This window comes from Mixophyes fleayi, chromosome 6, assembly GCF_038048845.1.
Source record: "Mixophyes fleayi isolate aMixFle1 chromosome 6, aMixFle1.hap1, whole genome shotgun sequence".
Lineage (NCBI taxonomy): Eukaryota > Metazoa > Chordata > Amphibia > Anura > Limnodynastidae > Mixophyes > Mixophyes fleayi.
The window spans coordinates 36,559,014-36,581,340 of NC_134407.1; the positions used below are offsets into that span (position 1 = coordinate 36,559,014).

The following is a 22,327-nucleotide window of genomic DNA, read 5'->3' on the forward strand; positions in this document are numbered from 1 at the left end:
CGTCTGACTGATCATCCTAAGCATCTGTTACATTTCATTTCCTGGCTGGACAGCTGTTATCTACAACTGTCATATAGACTTGCTCTTTTGAGTATTCTCACACATCTTTTAGTTGTCCATCTTCTATATCTAAGCTGTACTCTGTTGCTCTGCTGCACTCTCTTGAGGGCCGCGACCTGAGCAGTGACGCCTCAAAAACCCAAACCCTCTTGCGGGGGTCCCTGGAAAAGACCAGCCGCTGCGTTAGACTCCGCGCCTTGAGAGTAGTGATAACAACTAGCAGAACTCTGGGTCAAGAACTCTAGTGACCGTGACACTGCCACTGAATTTGCCTCCTTTTTCACTTCCAAAATGGAGACTATCAGACACAAAATCTCCTTCTAGTTTCACTCTTCTACCACCCCTACCACTTCATTCTTTCCTCTCCCTCCAACTACCACCACTTGAGCTAATTCTGCCTCACTATGGGTGATGAGGTCCATTCTCTTTTATTATTCTCTCCTTCTCTACTGCTCCCTACATCTCCATACATACTCTCTCCCGCTCTGCCCTCTTTTAACCATATCTCACTACCTTATCCAAGATTTCCCCCATGCTGCACCCTACCACTAGTATGATCTCCCTTGTTCTATCAGACCATCCCCTAGGCTGTATAGTTTCAAACAATCATTGCAAACCCACCTGTTTAGAAAAGCCTACCAGTCCTCCAGTTAAACATTTCACTATGTAGTATCATACTTGCCAACTCTCCCTGAATGTCAGGGAGACTCCCTGAAATAGGGGTGATCTCCCTCACTCCCTGAAGAGTCTGGCATTCTCCCTGATGCTGAGCCAGTACAAGTTGTGGTTGGCTTCGCCATCTTTGGCATGGTGACACTATTCAGAAATTGTGTCCTATGTCCATGTATCGATGACTATGGAGGTGGCCATTTTCATAAAGACCAAGATTTAATGAAAGACTGACAGGTAAGACAACATGACTTCAGTAATGGAGACAGAAATTTAAAAGACCTTTCAGTCTCTAGAGATTCATTAGCTACTTTTCTTTAACGCATAGTTGCCTACTCTCTGTGAGACTCCCGCATTTCTGGGAGACCTCCTGGGAGAGTATGGCAACCTCCCAGTTCTTTCCCCCACAATAGATAAGTGGTGGGGGGGGGGGCTTAATGACGCAAATATCGTGTCATCTTAGCCCTGCCCCCTGCTGTAATTGGCCAAAATTGTAACAATTGTTTAGGGGGCAGGGCCAAAATGATGCATTTTGTCAAGCCCCGCCCCCGCTTACCCACGTCCTCTGGGATCTCCCTGAAGCCAACGAGGAAAAGTTGGCAAGTATGTGTAGTATACCTCACCCCTTTTCACCCTATCTTGCTTCTTGCCCTCAGATCCTTACATTGGCTCACCCTCATGTGTCAACCATTTGTCTGCCCCTTTCCCCTTAGATTGTAAGCTCTAGTATGCAAGGCCCTCTTCTCTCATGTTCTCATTACCTCAGATGCACTGCGCATCTCCTCCTTGGGCTTTCTGCGCATTGACTCCACTCCTCCATTGTCTTTGCACCTCTTTCGGTGGCTTTAAACCTGTTAGTTGCACCCACGCTAATAGGCACAGGATTCAGCCTGCACTGAATTTAGGGAGGTTAGTGGTAGGTGGTTAAGTAATAATGCTGTAAAGGATGGATATAGAAGGTGTAAGCTGTAAACTTTTTAATGTTACAGGTTAGGTGTGGATAGAGGGATAAAAGTATGTGATTGGAAAAAATGTAAGTCCTGGGTATCCTATGGTTTAAGTCTATGTTCAGTCCTCTTGGAGTGAGAGAATCTTGTGCATGGATCCATCGGACTTCTCTTGATATATAGGCCAGAAAGCTTCCTCCTTTCCATGGTTTCTTTACTTGTTTGATTACTATAAATGTGACTTGTGATTGGTCATGTTTCAGGTATGTTCTGTAATCTTCAGAGATGATGTTCAGAGTGCAACTTTTTTCTATATAATTCTGATGTGTTCTTGTATTCGGAAGAAGCATTCAAATCAGTCAAAATTAGCAAAACAAAGAAGAAAAACGGGTACTACAGGAAATAACAGAAACCCAAGTGTTCTATACACATGGAATAACACTGGAAGGCAATCCAGAAGAATTGCTGGACCATTTTTTAGACTTCTTCCAAAAATACTCAGGACCCATGGACCCAAAAATGGACCCCAACCAAAGAGCAGACCCCAAGACAAAAAAGGAAGAAAACAGCTTCCATCTCAGACAAGGTAAAAGAAGAGGATGAATAAGAAGGACCAAAACTGATAATAAAAAAAAAGAAATAAGACCAGATGGCATCTTCATTCTTGGCACCCTATGCCTCACCCAAGCTACTATATGCTCTACCTAACAAGGAAATAAAACCGCCTCAAACAGCAGACTAGACAAATTCACCACCTATTATTATTATTATTATTATTATTATTATCATTTATTTGTTAGGCGGCACAAGGTTTCCGCAGTGCCGTTCACAGTACAAACAGTAGACCATACAGGGTGACATAGTACAGAACAATAAACACAAAGTACCAATACTTCAGAAACTCCGGGCAGACATATGGGTAAAGACGGAACAGAATGGAGACAGGAGGGGAGAGGGGCCCTGCTCATATGAGCTCACATCCTAAGGGAGGGTGAACAAACAGGCATAAACAGGAGCCATCGAAGTTAGGCAGAGAAAGGCGGGGCTCGGGGAGAGAGGGGAGAACGAGAGAAGGAGGTAAGCGAAGGAGCACGAAGGTTAGGGGTTAAGTAGATGATTGGTAGGCTTTGAGGAACAGGTGAGTTTTAAGTGCCCGTTTGAAGGAGCACAGACTGGGAGAGAGACAGATGGAGCGAAGGAGGTTGTTCCAGTGCAGGGGAGCTGCTTGGGAGAAGTCTTGGATTCTGGAGTGGGAAGAGGTAATCAGAGTGGAGGAGAGGCGACGGTCATTGACTGAGCGCAGGGAGTGGGCAGGGGTGTGAATGGTGAAGAGGTTAGAGATATAGGGGGCAGTAGACCTTCACAAATTCACAAACTATGCATCAAAAAATATTTCATAAAAGAAAATCATCATCATCACCACCACAATTTATTCATTCAGTGCCACCAATTCCGTAGTGCTGTAGAGAGGATTTTTGTCATTCACATAAGTCCCTGCCTCATTGGAGCCCACAGTCTAAATTCCCTAACCTACAGACTAGGGTTAATTTTGTCAGCAGCTAATTTACCTACTAGTATGTTTTTGTAGTGTGCTAGGACACCAGAGCACCCGGGGGAAACCAAAGCGAACATGGGGAGAACATACAAATTCCACACAGATAAGCCTCTGTTTGGGAAATGAACTCATGACCCCAGTCCTGTGAGGCAGAAGTGCTAACCACTGGTGTCAGGATACTCCACAGTCACATGGTAATAAAACAAGCTAATAAAACAAGGGAATTAAAAATAAGAAACTACTGGTCGAAAGCTTACAATTATTAGGAAAATAGGAGTTTGATTATAACATATTGCATTTTGGTCCAGTCAGATTGCATTAGAAAAGTTCTTATTAGGGCTATGTGATCCAGACGCAAAGCAAAGTTGGTTTGGGGATCAATAGGTTGAGAGATAATAAACTGGGGTTCAAAGGGTGGTTCAGTAATTTAATAAGCTTGCCTGAAGAGATGAGTTTTCAGGAACAGCATAAAGGTTTAGAAGTTAGGGAATGTCTTATTGTGGGAGAGAATCCCACAGAGTGGGTACAACGCAACACAAATTCTTCTAACTGGGAATGGGAGCAATTAATGAGAGTGGATGAGAGACACAGATCTCGAACAGAGCTTGTAAGAGATTAGAAGTTCTTTAGAGAAGGGTTTAATTCTTTATGTGACTCTTTATGTTTATTTTAAAATGTAAATAATTATTACAGTGCCCTGTGTCTATAGTACTATTTATTCTGTACAGAGCTGCAGGTGACGTTGACACTATTTTGAAATAGTTCTTAGTATTGTAAACAATAATAATAATAATAATTATTATTATTATTATTATTATTATTATTATTATTATTATTAACAATGCTAAAAAATATTGGAAAAAAATCTTAAAATTACTGGGTACGGTTGGAATATCAGCACCCTTATGCCACCCTTTGACTTATTATTCAGCAAACAATGAGATGGAAAACAATATAAGCATATAACAAATACCTAAAGGACATAGCAATCATGCATCTTTGGAGAACTGGTGTTTTGAATCATGGTCCCAGAGTCTAGAATCATAATTTATTACATTCTATTTAATGGCTACAATAGATACCCAAGTGAATATACTTACCAATATAAACAACATAAATGATGCAAATCTCCCATATAATGTCTCAATCAGACTGACTGCTTTGAAACACATCACTTTGATGAACAAAGAGATGAGGAGGTCCTTTTTCACATTGGCATTGGCAAAGTATACTTAATTTATGGATTTACCTAGTGTAAGCTATACTGACACAAATATATTATTATGCTAGTAATATATAATATTATATAATATTATATATAGTATTGTTATTAATATTTTTACAGAATATTATAAAGTTATGATATTGTCTTTATTGTGAATGACTGTTACAACAACTCAGTATATGCTGTAATTTTTTATTGTGACTTTGAACATGTGGATAGGAAAGTAAAGTTGTAAAAGGCTGTTTATCTGAATACATTACACAGAAATCAAACATTTCAAACACCCACTAGCTGGATTTATTCCTAGTTCCTAACCAAAGAGTATTTATGCTACGAATTTGAATATTCGGAGATATCCAAAGCTAGACTAGTTATCTTTCCTAAGATATAACAGATTCTCCACTTATTACTATGTCTTTGTGCATTATTCATTGCAAGAATCTTAAACCTATTTATGGCCACCTGTTTTAGAAGGTTGGAAGGTAAGATAACTAAAATATACGAGTTACTGGGGGAAATAACTATGAGGATAATATGATTGTAACATAAAGGACATGGTTATACAGTGAACATTTTGAGAGTTACCTTCAAATTTGCAACAATGACTTTTGGTACTTAAAATATATCTCCACTAACATGTATAAATTTACTAAATAGTATGTAGGGGCAGCTACTGTATGTAAGAAGCAAATCATATTATATTTTCCAAGTCAGCAGTCAAACCTACATTTCATAATCTGATCAAGTATTTTTTTGTTTTTGACATGTTATACACCGATCAACCACAACATTAAAATCACCTGACTAATGTAGGTCATCATCATCATCATCAACATTTATTTATATAGTGCCAGCAAATTCCGTAGCACTGTACAGTTGTGCAGATCTATAACCTATGTGATAGGTAAGATAGAGACTGAGTGCTGGAATCGTGTGTAACCCCATACAGTAAAATACCCAATGTCACAAAGCTGGGAGTGAATGAAAAATTGGTCCTCCTCATGTTGCTATAACAGCTCTGACCCATCAAGGAATTGACTCTACAAGACCTCTGAAGGTGTCCTGCGGTATCTGGCACCAAGACCTAAGCAGCAGTTCCTTTAAGTCCTGTAAGTTGTGAGCTGGAGCCAGTGCCGTAACTAGACACTTTAGTGCCCTGGGCGAGACAGGACACCGGCGCCCCCCATCTAAGTGGGAGTGACATTTGCCAAGTGGGTGTGGCCAACCTAATATGGGGGTGTGGCTACTGAAAAAATTCTGTTACACATATTTGCAAATGCATGATAAGCCGGATGCATGAATATATATATATATATATATATATATATATATATATATATATATTTATAAAGAGAGAGAGAGATCTATAACTCTATCTATATTTCTGATGCATTTGGATTATCATAAATTTGCAAATATGTGTATTATAAAATAGAAATTAATATTAAATTTATAGTTGAGAAATAGAGAGAGGTTAAGTAAAATAAGGTGCTGGTGAGTTCAGTGGGAGTAGAGGTGGGTGGAAGTGGTGTATAAGTGGGCTGAAATAGGAGTTTGGGTATGGAGGAAGTAGGTGGAAGGGATGAGTGAGAATGGTAGTGGAATGGAATAGAATTGAGAATTATGCTCTTATAAGAGCAGTTTGTTGTAAAAATTACTTTTCTCTAGCAGTGGTCATCAGCGGTGATCGGCGCTGTAGCTGCGGCTGAGCGGCTTCCTGCTTTGGCATTTGGAACACAAGTTTGTGTTCCAAATGCCAAACTTCCTGTCAATGGAACGCATGTGCGTTCCACTGACAGGAAGTTCGGAATTTGGAATGCAAACTTGCGTTCCAAATGCCAAAGCAGGAAGCCGCTCAGCCGCAGCTACAGCGCCGATGCCGGGAATAGGTTGTTTCTCGTCAGGCAGGCAGAGGCAGATGGATGTAAGAGCGCTGTGTGCAGTGATTGAGCCTGGGCACAGAGGCAGGTAGCGGGCGGCTAATGCGCCCCCTTGGGCTTGCGCCCGGGGCGACGGCACCGCCCGCACCTGCCTAGTTACGGCTCTGGCTGGAGCCTCCATGGCTTAGACTTGTTTTTCCAGCACATCGCACAGATGCTCAATCAGATTGGGACCTGGGTAATTTGGAGGCCAAATCAACACCTTGAACTCGTTGTCATGTTCCGCAAACCATTTCTACATTTTTTGGCAGTGTAGCAGTGTGCATTATCCTGCTGAAAGAGACCACTGCCATCAGGGGTATATTTGGTGTGCAATAATGTTTAAGTAGGTGGTATGTGTGACATCCACATGAATGCCAGGATACACACACACACACACACACACACACACACACACACACACACGGCCATCTACATAATGTAAAGGAAAACATAATACAGACCAAGCCACCTTCTCCCTTTGCTCCTTGGTCCACTTTTGGTGCTCATATGTCCATTGTAGGGGATTTCAGATGTGTACAGGGGTCAACATGGGCACTCTGACTTAACTGCGGCTATGCAGCCCCATAATAAGCAGCCTACGATGCACTGTGTGTTCTGACACCTTTCTTTCATAGCCAGCATTAACTATTTCAGCTATTTCTGCTACAGTAGCTCTTCTGTGGGATTGGAAGAGGTGGGCTAGCCTTCACTCCCCACACACATCAATGAGCCTTAGGACCCCATGACCCTGTCGCAAGTTCACAAGTTGTCCTTACTTGGACCACTTTTGGTAGGTACTAACCACTGCATATCGGGAAAACCTCACATGATCTACCATTTTGGAGATGTTTTGACCCAGTCATCTAGTCATCACAATTTGGCCCTTCTCAAAGTCACTCAGAACCTTACGCTTACCCATTTTTCCTGCTTCCAACACATCAAGTTCAAGAACTGAATACTCACTTGCTGCCTTATATATCCCACCCCTTAACAGGTGTCATTGTAATGAGACAATCAATGTTATTCACCTCTATTGTCAGTGGTTTAAATGTTGCGTATGATCAATGTATAATATAATGTCAGTACTTAATTACAGACACATACAGACACCATAGTCCTAACCTAGTAGCTGCAGCTCTCCCTTTAGTAGCAATGGTGTGAATAGATTCTGGGTACTGCAGTTCAATCTCAGTGCATGTGCCCTTACTGCTCTTAGCTTTTGCTGCTCCCATTTCCACCTGTTATATAGTCCTGACAGTCCAGTCAGAGTACGGTTTTGGGCAAAAGCTTCGATTCAACAACCGCTGAACATTGCTGCAGATGTTATGATTATTATTGTTATTATTATTATTATTAATATTATAATTATTATTTATGACTCAAATTTACGCTTAGGGAAGAAAAGATAGAAAATGATGACAGGATTCCAGAACAATATAACAGAGTTTACTATCCAGGGGTTTTTGAATGTTCAGCATTTGCATTATCCACTTTTTATTCTCTTCCTATTTATTTACCTGATCACTTTATTGGGGAATCTAACAGTTTTTACCGTGATTTCCCTCAATTCCCACTTGCACACCCCAATGTATATTTTTCTAATGAACCTTTCATTTATTGACATCTCGTTTACCTCTACGATTCTACCAAATTTCCTGCATGTTCTCTTCACACAGCAGAAGAACATTTCCTTTGTAGGGTGTATCGCTCAAATGTATGTGTTTGCATCCTTGGTGGTCTGTGAATATATACTGCTAACAGCCATGGCCTATGATCGTTATATTGCAATCTGTCACCCACTACACTATGTTGTACGGATGGATGAAAAACACTGTGCTTGTCTTGTCGCTGCCGCATGGTCCGTTGGTTTTTTAGACCCTATTGGACATGTAGTCCTAATATCTAAGCTATCTTTCTGTGCATCCCATGTAATTGATCATATTTTTTGTGATGTTACTCCACTGCTCAAGCTTTCATGCAGTGACACATTTAATATAGAAATTATGAATTACATTGAAGGATTCCTTTTGACTTTTAACTCCTTTTTGCTAATTTCAGTGTCATATGTGTGTATTGTTTTCACCATCCTGAATATACAGTCATCAGAAGGACGCTCTAAAGCCTTCTCTACCTGTACTTCCCACTTGACCTGTGTGGTTATAATATATGGGACAATCATCTGCATGTATCTCAGACCTACATCAATCTTATCTCCAGAACGAGACAAATTTTTTTCTCTTCTCTACATTGTATTAATTCCACTGCTGAATCCTTTTATTTACACTCTGAGAAATATTGAATTCCAAACTGCATTAAGAAATCAGAGATAAACATATATTTCTTATTTTTATTGATACCTCAAAAATATTCTATTTTACAGCCTTTAGTAACTGACCACTACATCTAAAACATACAGTAAGTTACTGCTATAAAAATGGTACTAGTAACATACAAAATTATTTTTATAGCTGTCAACATCACTTATCGAAAACGCAGCCCAGGAATCGAGACAATTACTCCGGTGTACATCTCGGACTTGTGATCTGAATATAGTAAAGGGAAATCCCCAGCTGGTTCGCTCTCAAGCGGGGTACAGACAGACACTCCTCAGAGAGATAAAAAACAGTTTGTTCAATATAGCCAGAAATGAAAAATCAGTGATAAGACAACAATCACACCCAGAGCTGGATTAAAACACTTAAGACAGGGGGGCCCTATGGTGTAATATGGCTATCATTTTAGACAATGCTGGAAGTGTGTCGGTATCAGACTGTATGACATATCGGCACTTCTAAATTCACACTGTCCCTGAAGAGATCTGCAAGCATGTATTTTGCTTGCAAACAGGTTAAGGACAAATATGCTCCGGTTCTGCCCCAAAATCCAATGATTGTTTTGATTGATTTTTTTTTAGGGGGGGGGGGGGTCAGTTGCGGTTCGCGGGCCTACAGAAGTGTAGATTGCTGTGCAGTCTGCACAGTGCAGAGGCAGACACATGACTTGTCCTTTGTCCTGATGCCCTTTCCCGTGCGGATAGTGATTTAGATGTTCCCATCTCAGAAGGATTTTGTGAAGTCTGTGTTAGAGCCTTTCAAGTATAAAATAGAATGAATACATTGGAAAGTGGTTTAAGGGAGTTTACCAGCAGCTAAATTGTTTAAATGCTGCATTATGGGATTAATGCAGAAGACTGACATAGAAAATTGCTGGCATATAATAATAATAATAATATACTATGTTTCTGAGAAGGTTGCAGTCTTTAGCTGTTGTGACGGATGGTCTGTGACGTGGTAATGATAGGAGACTGCTGATTTCTTATTACTGGGCTCGCTAACTATGAGCTTCAGCCATCTTGACATGTTAATAGTGTTTAATGTTCATTCTGTACACATGGACACAATCATGCAAATATACATGGATTATATTTCAAAACAGCTTTTACCCTGTGGTCTAAGGTATTTGCAACTTCAGGTTCATTAATGACCCTTCCTGTGTTCATTTATCAGCAGTGGTCATAAACAAGTTATGGTCCCTTGATGAGAGAGATGGTGTATGTGATTTATAACACAATAGACTATATTTGTTCCTAGCGCCAAACACTACGAATCAGTTAGGAGTTAACTTCACTAATTCTTTTGCTTTCTTCTTTAAGTATCTTCTTCCACATTGAACCCTCTCACAGATATACACGGTGGCACTGTAAGGAATGTTTAGGGATTGCCCCTACCTGTCAACTACTTTATTCCCCTCTTCCGCAACTTCATCTTCTCTATGTTTCCACTTTGAGTCATCTCTCCACCCTGAAACAAGCAAAGGTCTCACTATTTTCTATATATTATATACAGGTTGTGGCGGTGACATTTTTATTTTTTTTATTTCCTTTTTGCTACCCGCATAATCGTCTGATACTTCACAGCCTGTGTTCTTGCTGGTTGTCAAACTGCAGCTGTAGCTATCTCTCAGCCGACCTAGTCCTTATCCTGTAAACGCATTGGGTGATCTTCTGCTAGTGACTCCCTCTCCTGCACCGTTTTTTCCAATTAATTTATGAGCATGCATAAGTGTAATAGATTGCTTCTGTAGCTCCAAGGAAAGCTGTTCTACTTCAACCAGTGCATCAAAGAGTAAACCTAAGTGTAATGCAAATGAGTTGTAAATTGATATTGGCCAAGTACCGTCGTTAATCAATGTTGGGTACACCCTATTTCCCCAGCTTTTTGAGTTTTATGGGAATGAATAAGCTATGTGTAGGAGTTGACAACCCTACGCGCTGCCTCACTCTGAAATCACGCGATTTTACTGACTCCAATCCTGTCAACAACAACCTACACTCCAGTAGCCAACATTCTGCACACTCAAACTGTGGTACATGTTGCATATATACTTGAAGAGATGGATGATTAAGGGGGAGAGGGGTTCCAGAATGACCTCTGGCCCCCAGGCCCATGATCGCCCCCCCATGGCCCTGGACAAGTACACACTGAACAATAGGAGTGAGAAGAACTTAGCAAAGAGAAAGAGACATGGGAAAAGTTGCATTGATGTTTTCTCTAATAGGTGCCACATTCTCAAAACTTTGCTGATATCTGCAAGCCGCTAGCTAGTCATTTCAAAGCCAAACAGCATGGGAGTTGTAGTTTTATTAATGTCTGGAGAACTACATGGTGGACATCAGGAGCTATGTTCTGAATATTATATGATATCTAATATAAATGCAATTTACTAAGTTCCAAAAATGCCTAAATTTCTGAACTTATCCACGTTAATGTATGCCAGCTCAGGCTGGCATACATCAACTTTTTGATACTTGTCAGCTATGTTAAGCTCTGTTCCGACTTCCGAATAGGAGAGCTCAACAGCACAAGTGTGGAGGTATCATGTGATCCCTCCCTGTCATATGACTCACGTTCTTGCAGTCTGGGATTTCATCATAATCAGCATCAAACAGGAGAAGAGACAAGTGTAAAGTGAGTTTTGTTATTTCCAGGAAGAGCATTTTTTCGGACTCCTGCTCTCCGTGTGAAGGTTTTTTTAATAAATATGAACGATAGTTCAATCATTATCTATGCAATCAGTGGGTAATAAATTGGGGCCATAGAGATGTGGATAGATAGATAGACAGACAGACAGACAGACAGACAGACAGACAGATAGATAGATAGATAGATAGATAGATAGATAGATAGATAGATAGGAGCTGGACTATCTGATTCTAAATCAGATGGGTGGTTGGATGGATAAGATAGATATATATAAAAGTAGATATGAGATAGATATATAGATAGATATGAGATAGAAAGATATGAGATACATAGATATGAGATATATAGACAGATATGAAAAAGATTGATAGATATGAGATAGATTTGCATGCTGCTTTGCATTGGCAGTTCCTGCCTCCAGGACTTTTGGGCTTGTAATGTTATCTGGCAGTACTTCTATTCACAAGAGATGCTGCTATTGTGCCTTTCCTTCTCATTACTAGCGGTTAACCTGTTGCACCAATTATCTCCTGCACCTGGTGATTCCCTATTTATACCTGCCCCTCTCTATTACCTGTGCTGGTCATTGTTGTTTTGTTGCTATTCCTTATAGTTGTGTTGTCCTAATTCTCCTGTGCTCTGGGACTTTCACATGCTGCTGCTGACATCACTACACCAGATATCACCCCACTCAGCCATTTTACCTGCATCCGCTGTATTACTTTGTTACTGGTATTCGACGATACTTAGAAAACCCTGTGCAGTATCAGCAATATTCGGTTCGTACTATTTCCTGTATTTTCTTATTTACTTCTGCAAGCAACGTTGTTCTTTGTTAATAAAACTGTTTTCTTTATACCGTTCAAAAAAAATAAAAATAATCCTCCACCATTCTTTGGATGTTGATAGTTGATAGTAGGATCAGGTGGAGTTACAGCAGAGGTGTCACTAATTCTGGTCAATTCTTTTACAGTAGACAAGACCAGATGTGAAAATGTTGTGCTGAGTCATCTGCATCATCAATGGCTATCTAAGATTTTTGCAAAGCACACAACAGTATATAGCATATGTAGGTTACATTGGCACACAGCGGTAGCTGAAAGGAAAAGTGGTGGAAGATGGAATTGTCCTTGGGATCTCCCACCCACCCTTATGTTGAATCTTAAAAAGGACATTCACACTTTAACAAACCAAGCACTTCAGTGACAAGGACTGCCACTTTTGAGGCTGATGGGATGATGAGCTGCACGGTGGCTCAGTAGTTAGCACTTCTGCCTTACAGAACTGGGGTCATGAGTTCGATTCCCAACCATGACCTTATCTGTGTGGAGTTTGTATGTTCGCCCCGTGATTGCGTGGGTTTCCTCTGGGTGCTCCAGTTTCCTCCCACACTCCAAAAACATACTGGTCGGTTAATTGACTGCTATCAAATTGACCCTAGTTTGTTTCTGGAGTGTGGGAGAAAACCGGAAACACTGTGTGTCTGTCTGTGTGTCTGTGTGTGTATGATAGGGAATTTAGACTGTAAGCTCCAATGGGGCAGGGACTGATGTGAGTGAGTTCTCTGTACAGCGCTGTGGAATTAGTGGCACTATGTAAATAAATGGTGATGATGATGATGATGATGTGCTTGGTTTGTTTGGGCCCCCACAAAACAAGCTAACAATGGGCTTAAGGCCCCTAAGGTAACAGTGCTGTTAATGAACTCTACTGTGGCAAGATGTTGTTTTCATCATCCCCAGCCTCATCCTCACCCTCATCAGTTTGTACATCATCCTCACACATTATTAATTCATCACTGCTGGAATCCATTACAGAAGTCTCAGTATTTTGATGTAATTGGCGGGAAAGGCCTTCTTCGTGGAAATTGAAGTTCATTTTTATGAACATCATCTTTTCCACATTTTGAGGAAGAAGCCCCCTTCGCCGATCACTGACAAGGTTCCCGGCTGTGCTGAAAACTCTTTCCGAGTACACACTGGAGGGTGGGCAGCTTAGACAGTGCAAAGCGAGTTGGTACATGGGTCTTCAGTTTCCCTTTTATTCCTTCTAGTATGTAAAGGGACTGTCTGATGTGTCTATTTCTATGCTGTCATGAAAATAATCCTCCACCATCCTTTGGATGTTGATAGAAGAATCAGGTGGCGTTATGGCAGAGGTGTCAAGTTTTTTGGTCAATTCATTTAGACCAGACCAGGGGGTAAATGTATCATAGTGCGGGTTGTACAAGTCGCTGGAAATCAGCGAGATGACAGCTTAAATTTAAAGCGGCGCTGCCTTGTAAAGGGAAGTTTCATTGGATTTGCAAATTGTTATCGCCAATTTATTCAAGACTTCTCCAGTCTCATCGCATCCACCACTGAACTCACCCGTAAGACCTCCAACCCCAAACAATGGTCTCCAGAGGCTATGACTGCATTTGAATCTCTGAAGAAAGTGTTCTCCTCCGTGCCAGTCCTTAGACACCTGGACCAGAAAAAAACATTCTTTCTGGAAGTTGATGTATCCGCTGTTGCTATTGGCGCTATCCTTTCTAAGGAAGATTCCTTTGGTAGATGGCATCCTTGTGGTTTCTTTTCAAGGAAATTCTCATCCAGTGAAAAGAAATATAGGATTGTGGATAAGGAGTTACTAGCAATTAAGTCTGCTCTCGTAGAAGGGTGACACCTCCTCGAAGGTGCTCTGCAACCTGTGACAATCTTTACTGACCATAAAAATCTCACAAACCTACATTCTGCTCATTGCCTCAATCCTAGACAGGCCTGTTCATTATCTTTTCTCTCTTGTTTTGATTTCACACTTACCTTTCGTCCTGGATCCAAGAATTCTCGGGCCAATGCTATTTCTCACTCCTTTGATAAGACTAATCTTCCTGCCGATACAGAGTTCCGACCTATCATCAACCCAACCAACATTGTGGCTCTTGCCCGTACCAAGACTCCTCCTATCAGCTGTTCCTGCTTGGAACCACACCTTTGTGTCAAAGGTTCCTAATACCATCTCTTTGGTTCCTGCTGCAGATACCTTGGTGCGTGATTTTTCCCACATCTGGACCAAAACAAAAAACAAACTGCTGGAGTCCTCCTCCCGTTACAATGTGGCAGCCAATCATCATTGCAAGATGTTCCCTGTTCCCTGCTGGTCCCCTCCATGAAATTCGCACCTAGGTTTATCGGACTATTCTCCATTTTACACATCATCAATCCAATTTGTTGCAAGCTCCGCCTTCCTTACTCCCTAAGGATCCATAACTCTTTTCAAATTTCACTCTTGAAGCCTCTGGTACTCAATAAAGCCTTTAAGAAGCCCTCCCAACCTTCCCCCATTCCAACTACTACGATGGTCAGCTGCATTTTGGACTGCCATCTATCCCATGGTCAACCTCAGTTTCTGGTTCACTGAAAGGTTATCAACCCTGAAGAGAGGTAATGGGTAAAACAAAAAAACCTTCATGCTCCTCGTTTATTACAAGATTTCCTTAGACGTCATCCGAATGTTCCTTGTACCAAGAGAAAGGAAGGAGGGGTACTGTCGGGCACCATCCCTACGTTGCTGGACATCCGTCTGCTGCTGCTCCTCCTGCGTCTGATTGCATAGCAACCAGATGTCATGCTTCCGGCCACCCAGCCGGCAGAACCACACATGAGCTTAGTCTCAGTAATTAGGATCTGGACCAGCACTATTTAAGGAATTCTCAGACACCCTAATGGGTGCCAGAGTATCAGGTCCCAACTCTACTCCAGTGTTCCCTGTGTATCGTATTGACTCCTGGTATTTGACTTCGACCCTTTTCTGACTCCTCTCTGATTGCTCCCTGCCTGCTCTTTGTGGATTCTGACCTCGGCTTGTTTCCTGACTTTTCTATTTGATCATGTATTGGTACCGTCTCTGTCTGACTGGTTCTGACCCGGATTGCCTGACCATTCTACTTCTGCCTTGCTGGCAGCTGTACTGGAGAACTGTGACCTGCGTGTCCCCCGCATCCAAACTCAAACCTCCTTCTGGGGGTCCCTGGTGAATACCAGAGGCACATTAGACTCTGCGCCTCCAGTTTAAGCAGTGCTAATACCAGCAGGTAGCATCACATCCCAGTGTGACACTGAGACAGTTTGCGCGCATTATCTCTGACAACCACACCATTGATGTCCAGGCTTCTTCGCATAGATCTAGATAGTGCCTCCATACACAACACAAAAAACAATGGTGAGAGAGGGCATCCCTGCCTGGTGCTGCTTGTAATGGGGATGGCATCCTGAAAGAGAACCATTTATCCGTATTCTGACTGAGGGGTTTCTGTATAGAGCTAGGATTTTATTTAGGCACATTGGTCCCAGTCCCGTGTGCTCTAGTATACCACATATTAATTTCCAATTCACCCTGTCAAGTGCCTTTTCAACATCAGTGTAGATTAACATGGTCAGGATGTCTGTAATTTGTTACATGTTGTATCAAGTTAATGAATTTGTATGTGTTGCCTCAGGCCTTTCTACCAGGGACAAGTCCCACCTAATCAGAGTGGCCCTTATCCCTGGTAAGAAGGTTCAGCTTTTCAAAAGGTTTTACATCGGCATTCAACAGGGAAATAGGTCAGTATCTGGAGCACAGGGAGGGGCCCTTAACCACTTTTGGTATAACCATGATGTGAATCTTGAGAGCTTGAGCGGAAAAATGGGCAGCATCTGATCTGATATATCGTTGAAGGCTTGTAAAAGAAACTGGGACTAATTTGTGCTGAAATGTCTTATAATAAGTGGGGGGAGAATCCATCAAGGTTTTGACTTTTACTATTCGGTGTGAATAATATGGCTAGGTCCAATTCTTGGAGGGTGAAAGGTTGGTACAGTGCATGAGTGTCTCTGGTGACAATTTGGGGAATTCAATGGAGTTTATGTAATCCTAGACATGTAATATAGCAACCGATTTCGAGCTGTTGGAAAGATTATTTAGTTTGTATAGTAAGCATGGAAGGCGCTTTCTATTCCACTGTCGTTTGTTGGACAATGCCACATTCACTTTTATAGAATGTATAAAAGTCTGGGCATGTTGGGCTCTGAGCATCCTAGCTAAGTTTTTTTTTATCATCAATATTTTTATTGACTCTTTTCTAAAATATATGGGGTACAGAAAAAAGAAAAGAGGGGAAATCACACAAGGTGGAACACATGGGGGACACCCACGCAGGGAGGGGTTCACTTAGTTGAAGCAAGGCTCATAAATTCAGCAATATACATATAGAAAAGTGCAAGTACACATCAGAACACATTAACCTTCATTTTGACAGTCTGAAAATACTCGCAGCATGGCAGGGGTGCCAGAGGGTGTAGTCTGTTCGTTGGGCTGGGGGAATTCTATGAGGGCCACTGGAGATGGTGGGGAGTCTGGGGTGGTAGAAACTTTTTTGACATTTGGAAGATGACCACTTGATCTTATTGGTTAGCAATCTGTTTAGGGCAGCTCTGGCCTCAATTACATCTGCATAGGTTTCCTTTGTGAAATTTTGTTTATGGCAAGTTTAAATTGTTTATATCTTAGCCAATAGGGTTTCAATTTGCATCAACTATTGTTTATGAAACAAAGACACCAGCTGTATACATCTCCCTCTCACGACACATTGGTGTGCCTCCCAGAAAAAGGTCTCAGAGGTTGCATTATTGTCATTGATGTCGTGAGCAGGGAGCACAATGTAATGTGCGTCAGGGAAGGATGGCCACTTCAAAGTGCACGGTCACGTCAGGTTTTGGCGAGATTGAAACGAGGAGAAAGAGGGATGCAAGCCATGTTTGGACACATATGACCAATCAGTAATCTTTCACTGAGGTCCGTTTCTGGGGTCTGATGGGTCAATCGAGCAGCTTATGTAGAACCTCCATCAGGGATGTGAAAGAAGCACGATAGTATGTGCCATACTATGGAACCTGGAAGAGCCTTATGGTGGGGAGCAGATGATCAGGCCTCAGGACAACTGCAGTGTACTGACTGGGTACTTCTTGCACTCACTGGAGCCCCAAGAGTCTTGTGGTGGAAATCGCAAGTTGGCATGGGTTGGGGAGACCCCTGGATGATTAAGGCTTCAGTTATTTCTCACCGGAGGTAGAACAAAACGTGTCCACCATCTTTAGTACGCAAGCAACACCCCCTATGCTATTTGAATTTAAAAAAAAAATATTAATTGATTTTAAAATCAGTTCAAAGTATATGACATCCACCATCTGTTGATTATCATTAATCATTAAAAAGGGATATTTTGTTTAAAGCGCCTACTATTTGCTTGTTTGGTAACACTGAGTGGGTGCAACCCGAAAAAAGTCCTCTAACCGGGAATTTGAGAAATTAATGGGTGGATTAGACAGAGATATTGAGAAGGGTTCTAATTCATATTGTATCTCCATGTTTTTGTATATTTTAAAGTCTATAAAATTGTTACTATTTTTTCTGTACAAAGATACAGGTGATGCTGATATTTTATAAACTAATAATATTTATAAACCAGCATTTTTTTTTTTACAACAGTTCTTAGTATTTTAAACAATATTAATAACAACTATCACTATTATTGTTAACAAAGCTAAAAATAATATTTTGAAATTTACTGGGTACAATAAAATGCCTTCTTTTGACTTACCGTACTTATAAGCAAATTATGAGACAGAGAAACAAAATAAAATAAAGTGTACATCTAAAATATACCTAAAGGTCATAGCCATCGTGCATCTCTGGAGCATTGGTGTTTAGTATCTGAGTCCCAGAGTCTAGATTCATAATTTATTACAATATATTTAATTGCTACACTAGTTTCCCAACTGATCATATTTCCCAATATACACAATATAAATGATGCAAATCTCCTACATTCTATCTCAATCAGACTAACTGCTTGGAAACACAGCAATGATGAGATAAGATAAGTAGGTGCTTTTACATATTATCAGAGTATATTGGATTTACCTAGAGTAAGCTATAAGGACACAAATCGATTCATATGCCAGTTAATATATAATATTATGTATTTTCATTATTATTTATTTTATATAATGTGAACAATTTCTAATATGCCCTTAATTTTGAGTGATTGCTCAAAATAACTTCATATAAGGGGATATTTGTTACTGTGACCTGGAACTTCTAATTTGTAACTTATTACTGAGCCATCGTGCACTACTCACAGCATGAATCTTTACCCCATCTATAGCCACCTGTTTTTACAAGAAAATATAACTAAGATATACAACTCTACAGTTCAGAACCTGAACATGTATTTGTTGTTACTGACAGTAATGGTGTAAATAGATTCTGTGTACTGCAATTCAAACTCAGTGCATATGCCAGTGGCGCACGCAGGGGGTGTTTCTGGGTCTCCAGAAACCCCTGCGCTAACGAAGTGCCACACATAGCGGCACTGTACTATACAGCAGCCGTGGCGCTGTCAAAGAAGTGTCCGCGGCGGTGTTGTATAGTACTGTATAGTACAGTGCTGCCGAAACGGTGCGGGTGCATGCGCAGCAGCTCTCTCGCTTTTTTTTTTTGCTTTTTTGCTTTTTCTGTGGGGGTGGACAATCCTGCGTGTGCCCCTGTGTGCCCCTATGTGCCCAAAATGCAAATGCCCTTAGCTCAAAACACGTTTGCTGCTCACATTTCTACCTGTTAGATAGTCTTGAAGTCCGGTCAGAGCATGGTTTTGGCCAGAAACTTGAATCCAGCAACCTGCAACCTGCACATTATTATTATTATTATTATTATTATTATTATTATTATTATTATTAATGTCTCAAATGTGATTTACTTTGCACTTTGATGTGTATTATTGCTTATTGCAATATTGCAGGGAAGAAAAGATAAAAAATAATGACAGGATTCCAGAACAATATAACAAAGTTTACTATCCAGGGGTTTTCTAATGCTCTTCATTTACAGTTTCCACTTTTCATTCTGTTCCTATTAATTTACATGATCACTTTGTTGGGAAATCTAACAATTTTTATTGTGATTTCGATAAATTCCCACTTGCACACCCCAATGTATATTTTTCTACTGAATCTTTCATTTCTGGACATCTCGTTTACTTCCACAATTCTACCAAATTTCCTGCATGTTCTCTTCACACAGCAGAAGAACATTTCCTTCATAGGGTGTATGACTCAAATGTATTTGTTTGTATCCTTAGCTATGTGTGAATTTCTACTGCTATCAGCCATGGCCTATGACCGTTATATTGCAATCTGCCACCCTCTTTACTATATTGTACGGATGAACCAAAAAAACTGTGCTTGTTTTGCCGCTGCCGCATGGTCCATTGGTTTCTTAGATCCTATTGGACATGTAGTTCTAATATCTAAGCTATCTTTCTGTGCATCCCATGTAATTGATCATTTTTTTTGTGATGTTATTCCACTGCTCAAGCTTTCATGCAGTGACACATTTAATGTAGAAATTATGATTTACATTGATGGATTACTTTTGACTTTTAACTCCTTTTTGCTAATTTCAGCTTCATATGTGTGTATTATTTCCACCATTCTGAATATACAGTCATCAGAAGGACGATCTAAAGCCTTCTCTACCTGTACTTCCCACTTGACCTGTGTGCTTATATTTTATGGGACAATCATGTGCATGTATCTGAGACCCACATCAATCTTATCTCCAGAGCGAGACAAATTCTTTTCACTTCTCTACATTGTATTGATTCCACTGCTGAATCCTTTTATATACACTCTGAGGAATATTGAATTCCAAACTGCATTAAGAAACCAGGGACTAAAATATATTTCTTATTTTCAGAAAGATTAGATGTCCAACAATATTCTATGCATGTAATACATACATATAATACTACACCTAAAAGATACAATAAATTGTTCTATAAAAATGTAACATGCAAAAAGTCTGTAAGATTTCCATAAATAACTACCGTTAGTTTTTTAAGTCTAGCACATGATTATTCCTGTAAGTAGGCTCAATGAATGAAGGTGAGTGAAGATCTGTTTATTGTGATAAACAAAAAGATTCTATACAATGTTCAAAGCAGCACATTACTAAACATTTTAGCTTTTGTTATAATATAACATTTATGTTTACCATCCCTTATTATGATAAATCAACCTGTAGTTTAGGTTTTGTGGTCATTTATGAGAATTTTCAGAATGGAATATGGCGAAGTGCATTCAGTGATATTTTACTTGTCAATATAAAACCGTTATCTAATTTTACAAGGAAATTATGCTGAAAACGATAAAGCTATGTAAGTTATGTAGCGTTACTTAATTTATTATATTTTTAAGCTCCCTAAAAACAAAAGAACACAAGTTGGTGTTAGAGAAATGGATCCTAGTCAGAACAAATAACCTAAATAGTAATATTTTTTTTCATGCCAGCAGAACTTTATGTTGTGTAGATGTAAAAGTGATACAATCTTGCTTGACCACACGCTTTTTTGTCCCCCCGATTTTGCTGCTGCCAGTCTAGGCGGCATGTTTTTTTTTTTTAACATTTCTTGACTTTTTTCATATATTACCATTTTAAATATAGTGATTTATATTGACATTTAGACTGCCAACTTTACAACCTTGTATACATTTTACATGTTGACATTGTAACTGTGTGTACCTTATGAACACGTAGACATTATGACCGTCAACATTTTAACAGCGTAGACGTTATGACTTTCGACATTTTGGTGTATACATTTTACTGTAGACATTTTGAATCTCGACATTTCATACCCAACCCTAATGATTAGTTGATATTGGATGTACTTGACTTGTGTCAAGTTTTATCATTTCTAGACTTCTACCTGCAGTGCATCAACATTATTTTGTTTTGTATGTAATTTTATTAGATTAGACAAATGGCAACTGCAATGCAAGGGAGACATGGATTTATCTTTCCACCAATTGAGCTTCTTTTAAATATGTATTGTTATTTACTCGTTCTCCATTTAAAAACAAACAAAACAAAACAAAATACTAAAATATTAGGTTATATGTTGCATGCATATATACACAAAACAAATTCACAACTCCACTTTGTAAGACATTTAGAGAAAAACTTTTTATCGGACAATTCGCCATTTTGGGCCCGAAAGTTAAATTTTTGGTAAAACAATTGTCAAGTCCATAATTGCAGTTTAAATTAAAATTAAAAAACTTTTTAAAAAATGAAAAATATATATAAAAAATACAATATATATATATATTTATATATATATATATATATATATATATATACACATATATATGTGTTGAAAAATTGATCAATTTTATTATTTTTTGTGTAAACTTTGTTTTGCAAAAATGTCACTTTAAAGTACAAATTTTTGCCATGTTTACTATAACATAACACAATAGTTGGAGTGACGTTCTTGGAATTTGTTTTGTAAATTGAATTCTGAATTGTTTTGTTTGCTTATCTGTAGTCATGTTTTATTTTAGTAATCTCTTGTCATATTATTACATTATCAACATAAAGTAACCTACAATTCCCAATTCATTCACAATTTCAGGTGTTCAGATGTGTTGCTTATCCTGATTAGGTGAGATACTGTGATAAGTTGCGCAAGATGACAAAAGGTCATAAAATGTGTTTTCCAGAGACTGTAACTTTTAATGTTGACTCCCTAGACTTAGTGCAAGATAAAAAATTTACTGTTATAGGAGCAAAACAAAGAATAAAGCAGTTAAAATGTTTTGATAATTGGTATGAGCAGTCTATATTGTATAAAATTCAGAAAGAAGAAGAAAAAGAGCAATCTGATGTTGTTGAAAAGATGAAGCCTTTGCACTCTCAAATTTGAGTACCTCCTGTCCACTGTACCCTGAAAATATTGCTAGTATTTCAGATGAATAGTGGCATGATGAGTTGGAACTGGCTGGCATTGGTGCTACTCTAGCCAGCGGAGCTCTAAGGGAGGCAAGACAAACACAGCCAGAAGCCAAACTACAAGCACAGGCTTCTGCTCCTGTAGAACAGCC

At 39.7% G+C, this 22,327-nt stretch overlaps 2 protein-coding genes across 2 annotated transcripts; both read left to right on the forward strand.

The window, feature by feature from the left end:
* Window positions 1-7,790: 7,790 nt before the first annotated feature.
* Window positions 7,791-8,708, forward strand: LOC142095305 (olfactory receptor 1F1-like). Its single transcript, XM_075178262.1, has one exon. The coding sequence runs from the start codon at window positions 7,791-7,793 to the stop codon at window positions 8,706-8,708; it is 918 nt and encodes a 305-aa protein (XP_075034363.1).
* A 10,494-nt stretch (window positions 8,709-19,202) lies between these two features.
* Window positions 19,203-20,147, forward strand: LOC142095306 (olfactory receptor 5V1-like). The gene has a single exon (XM_075178263.1). The coding sequence runs from the start codon at window positions 19,203-19,205 to the stop codon at window positions 20,145-20,147; it is 945 nt and encodes a 314-aa protein (XP_075034364.1).
* The last annotated feature ends 2,180 nt before the right edge of the window (window positions 20,148-22,327 follow it).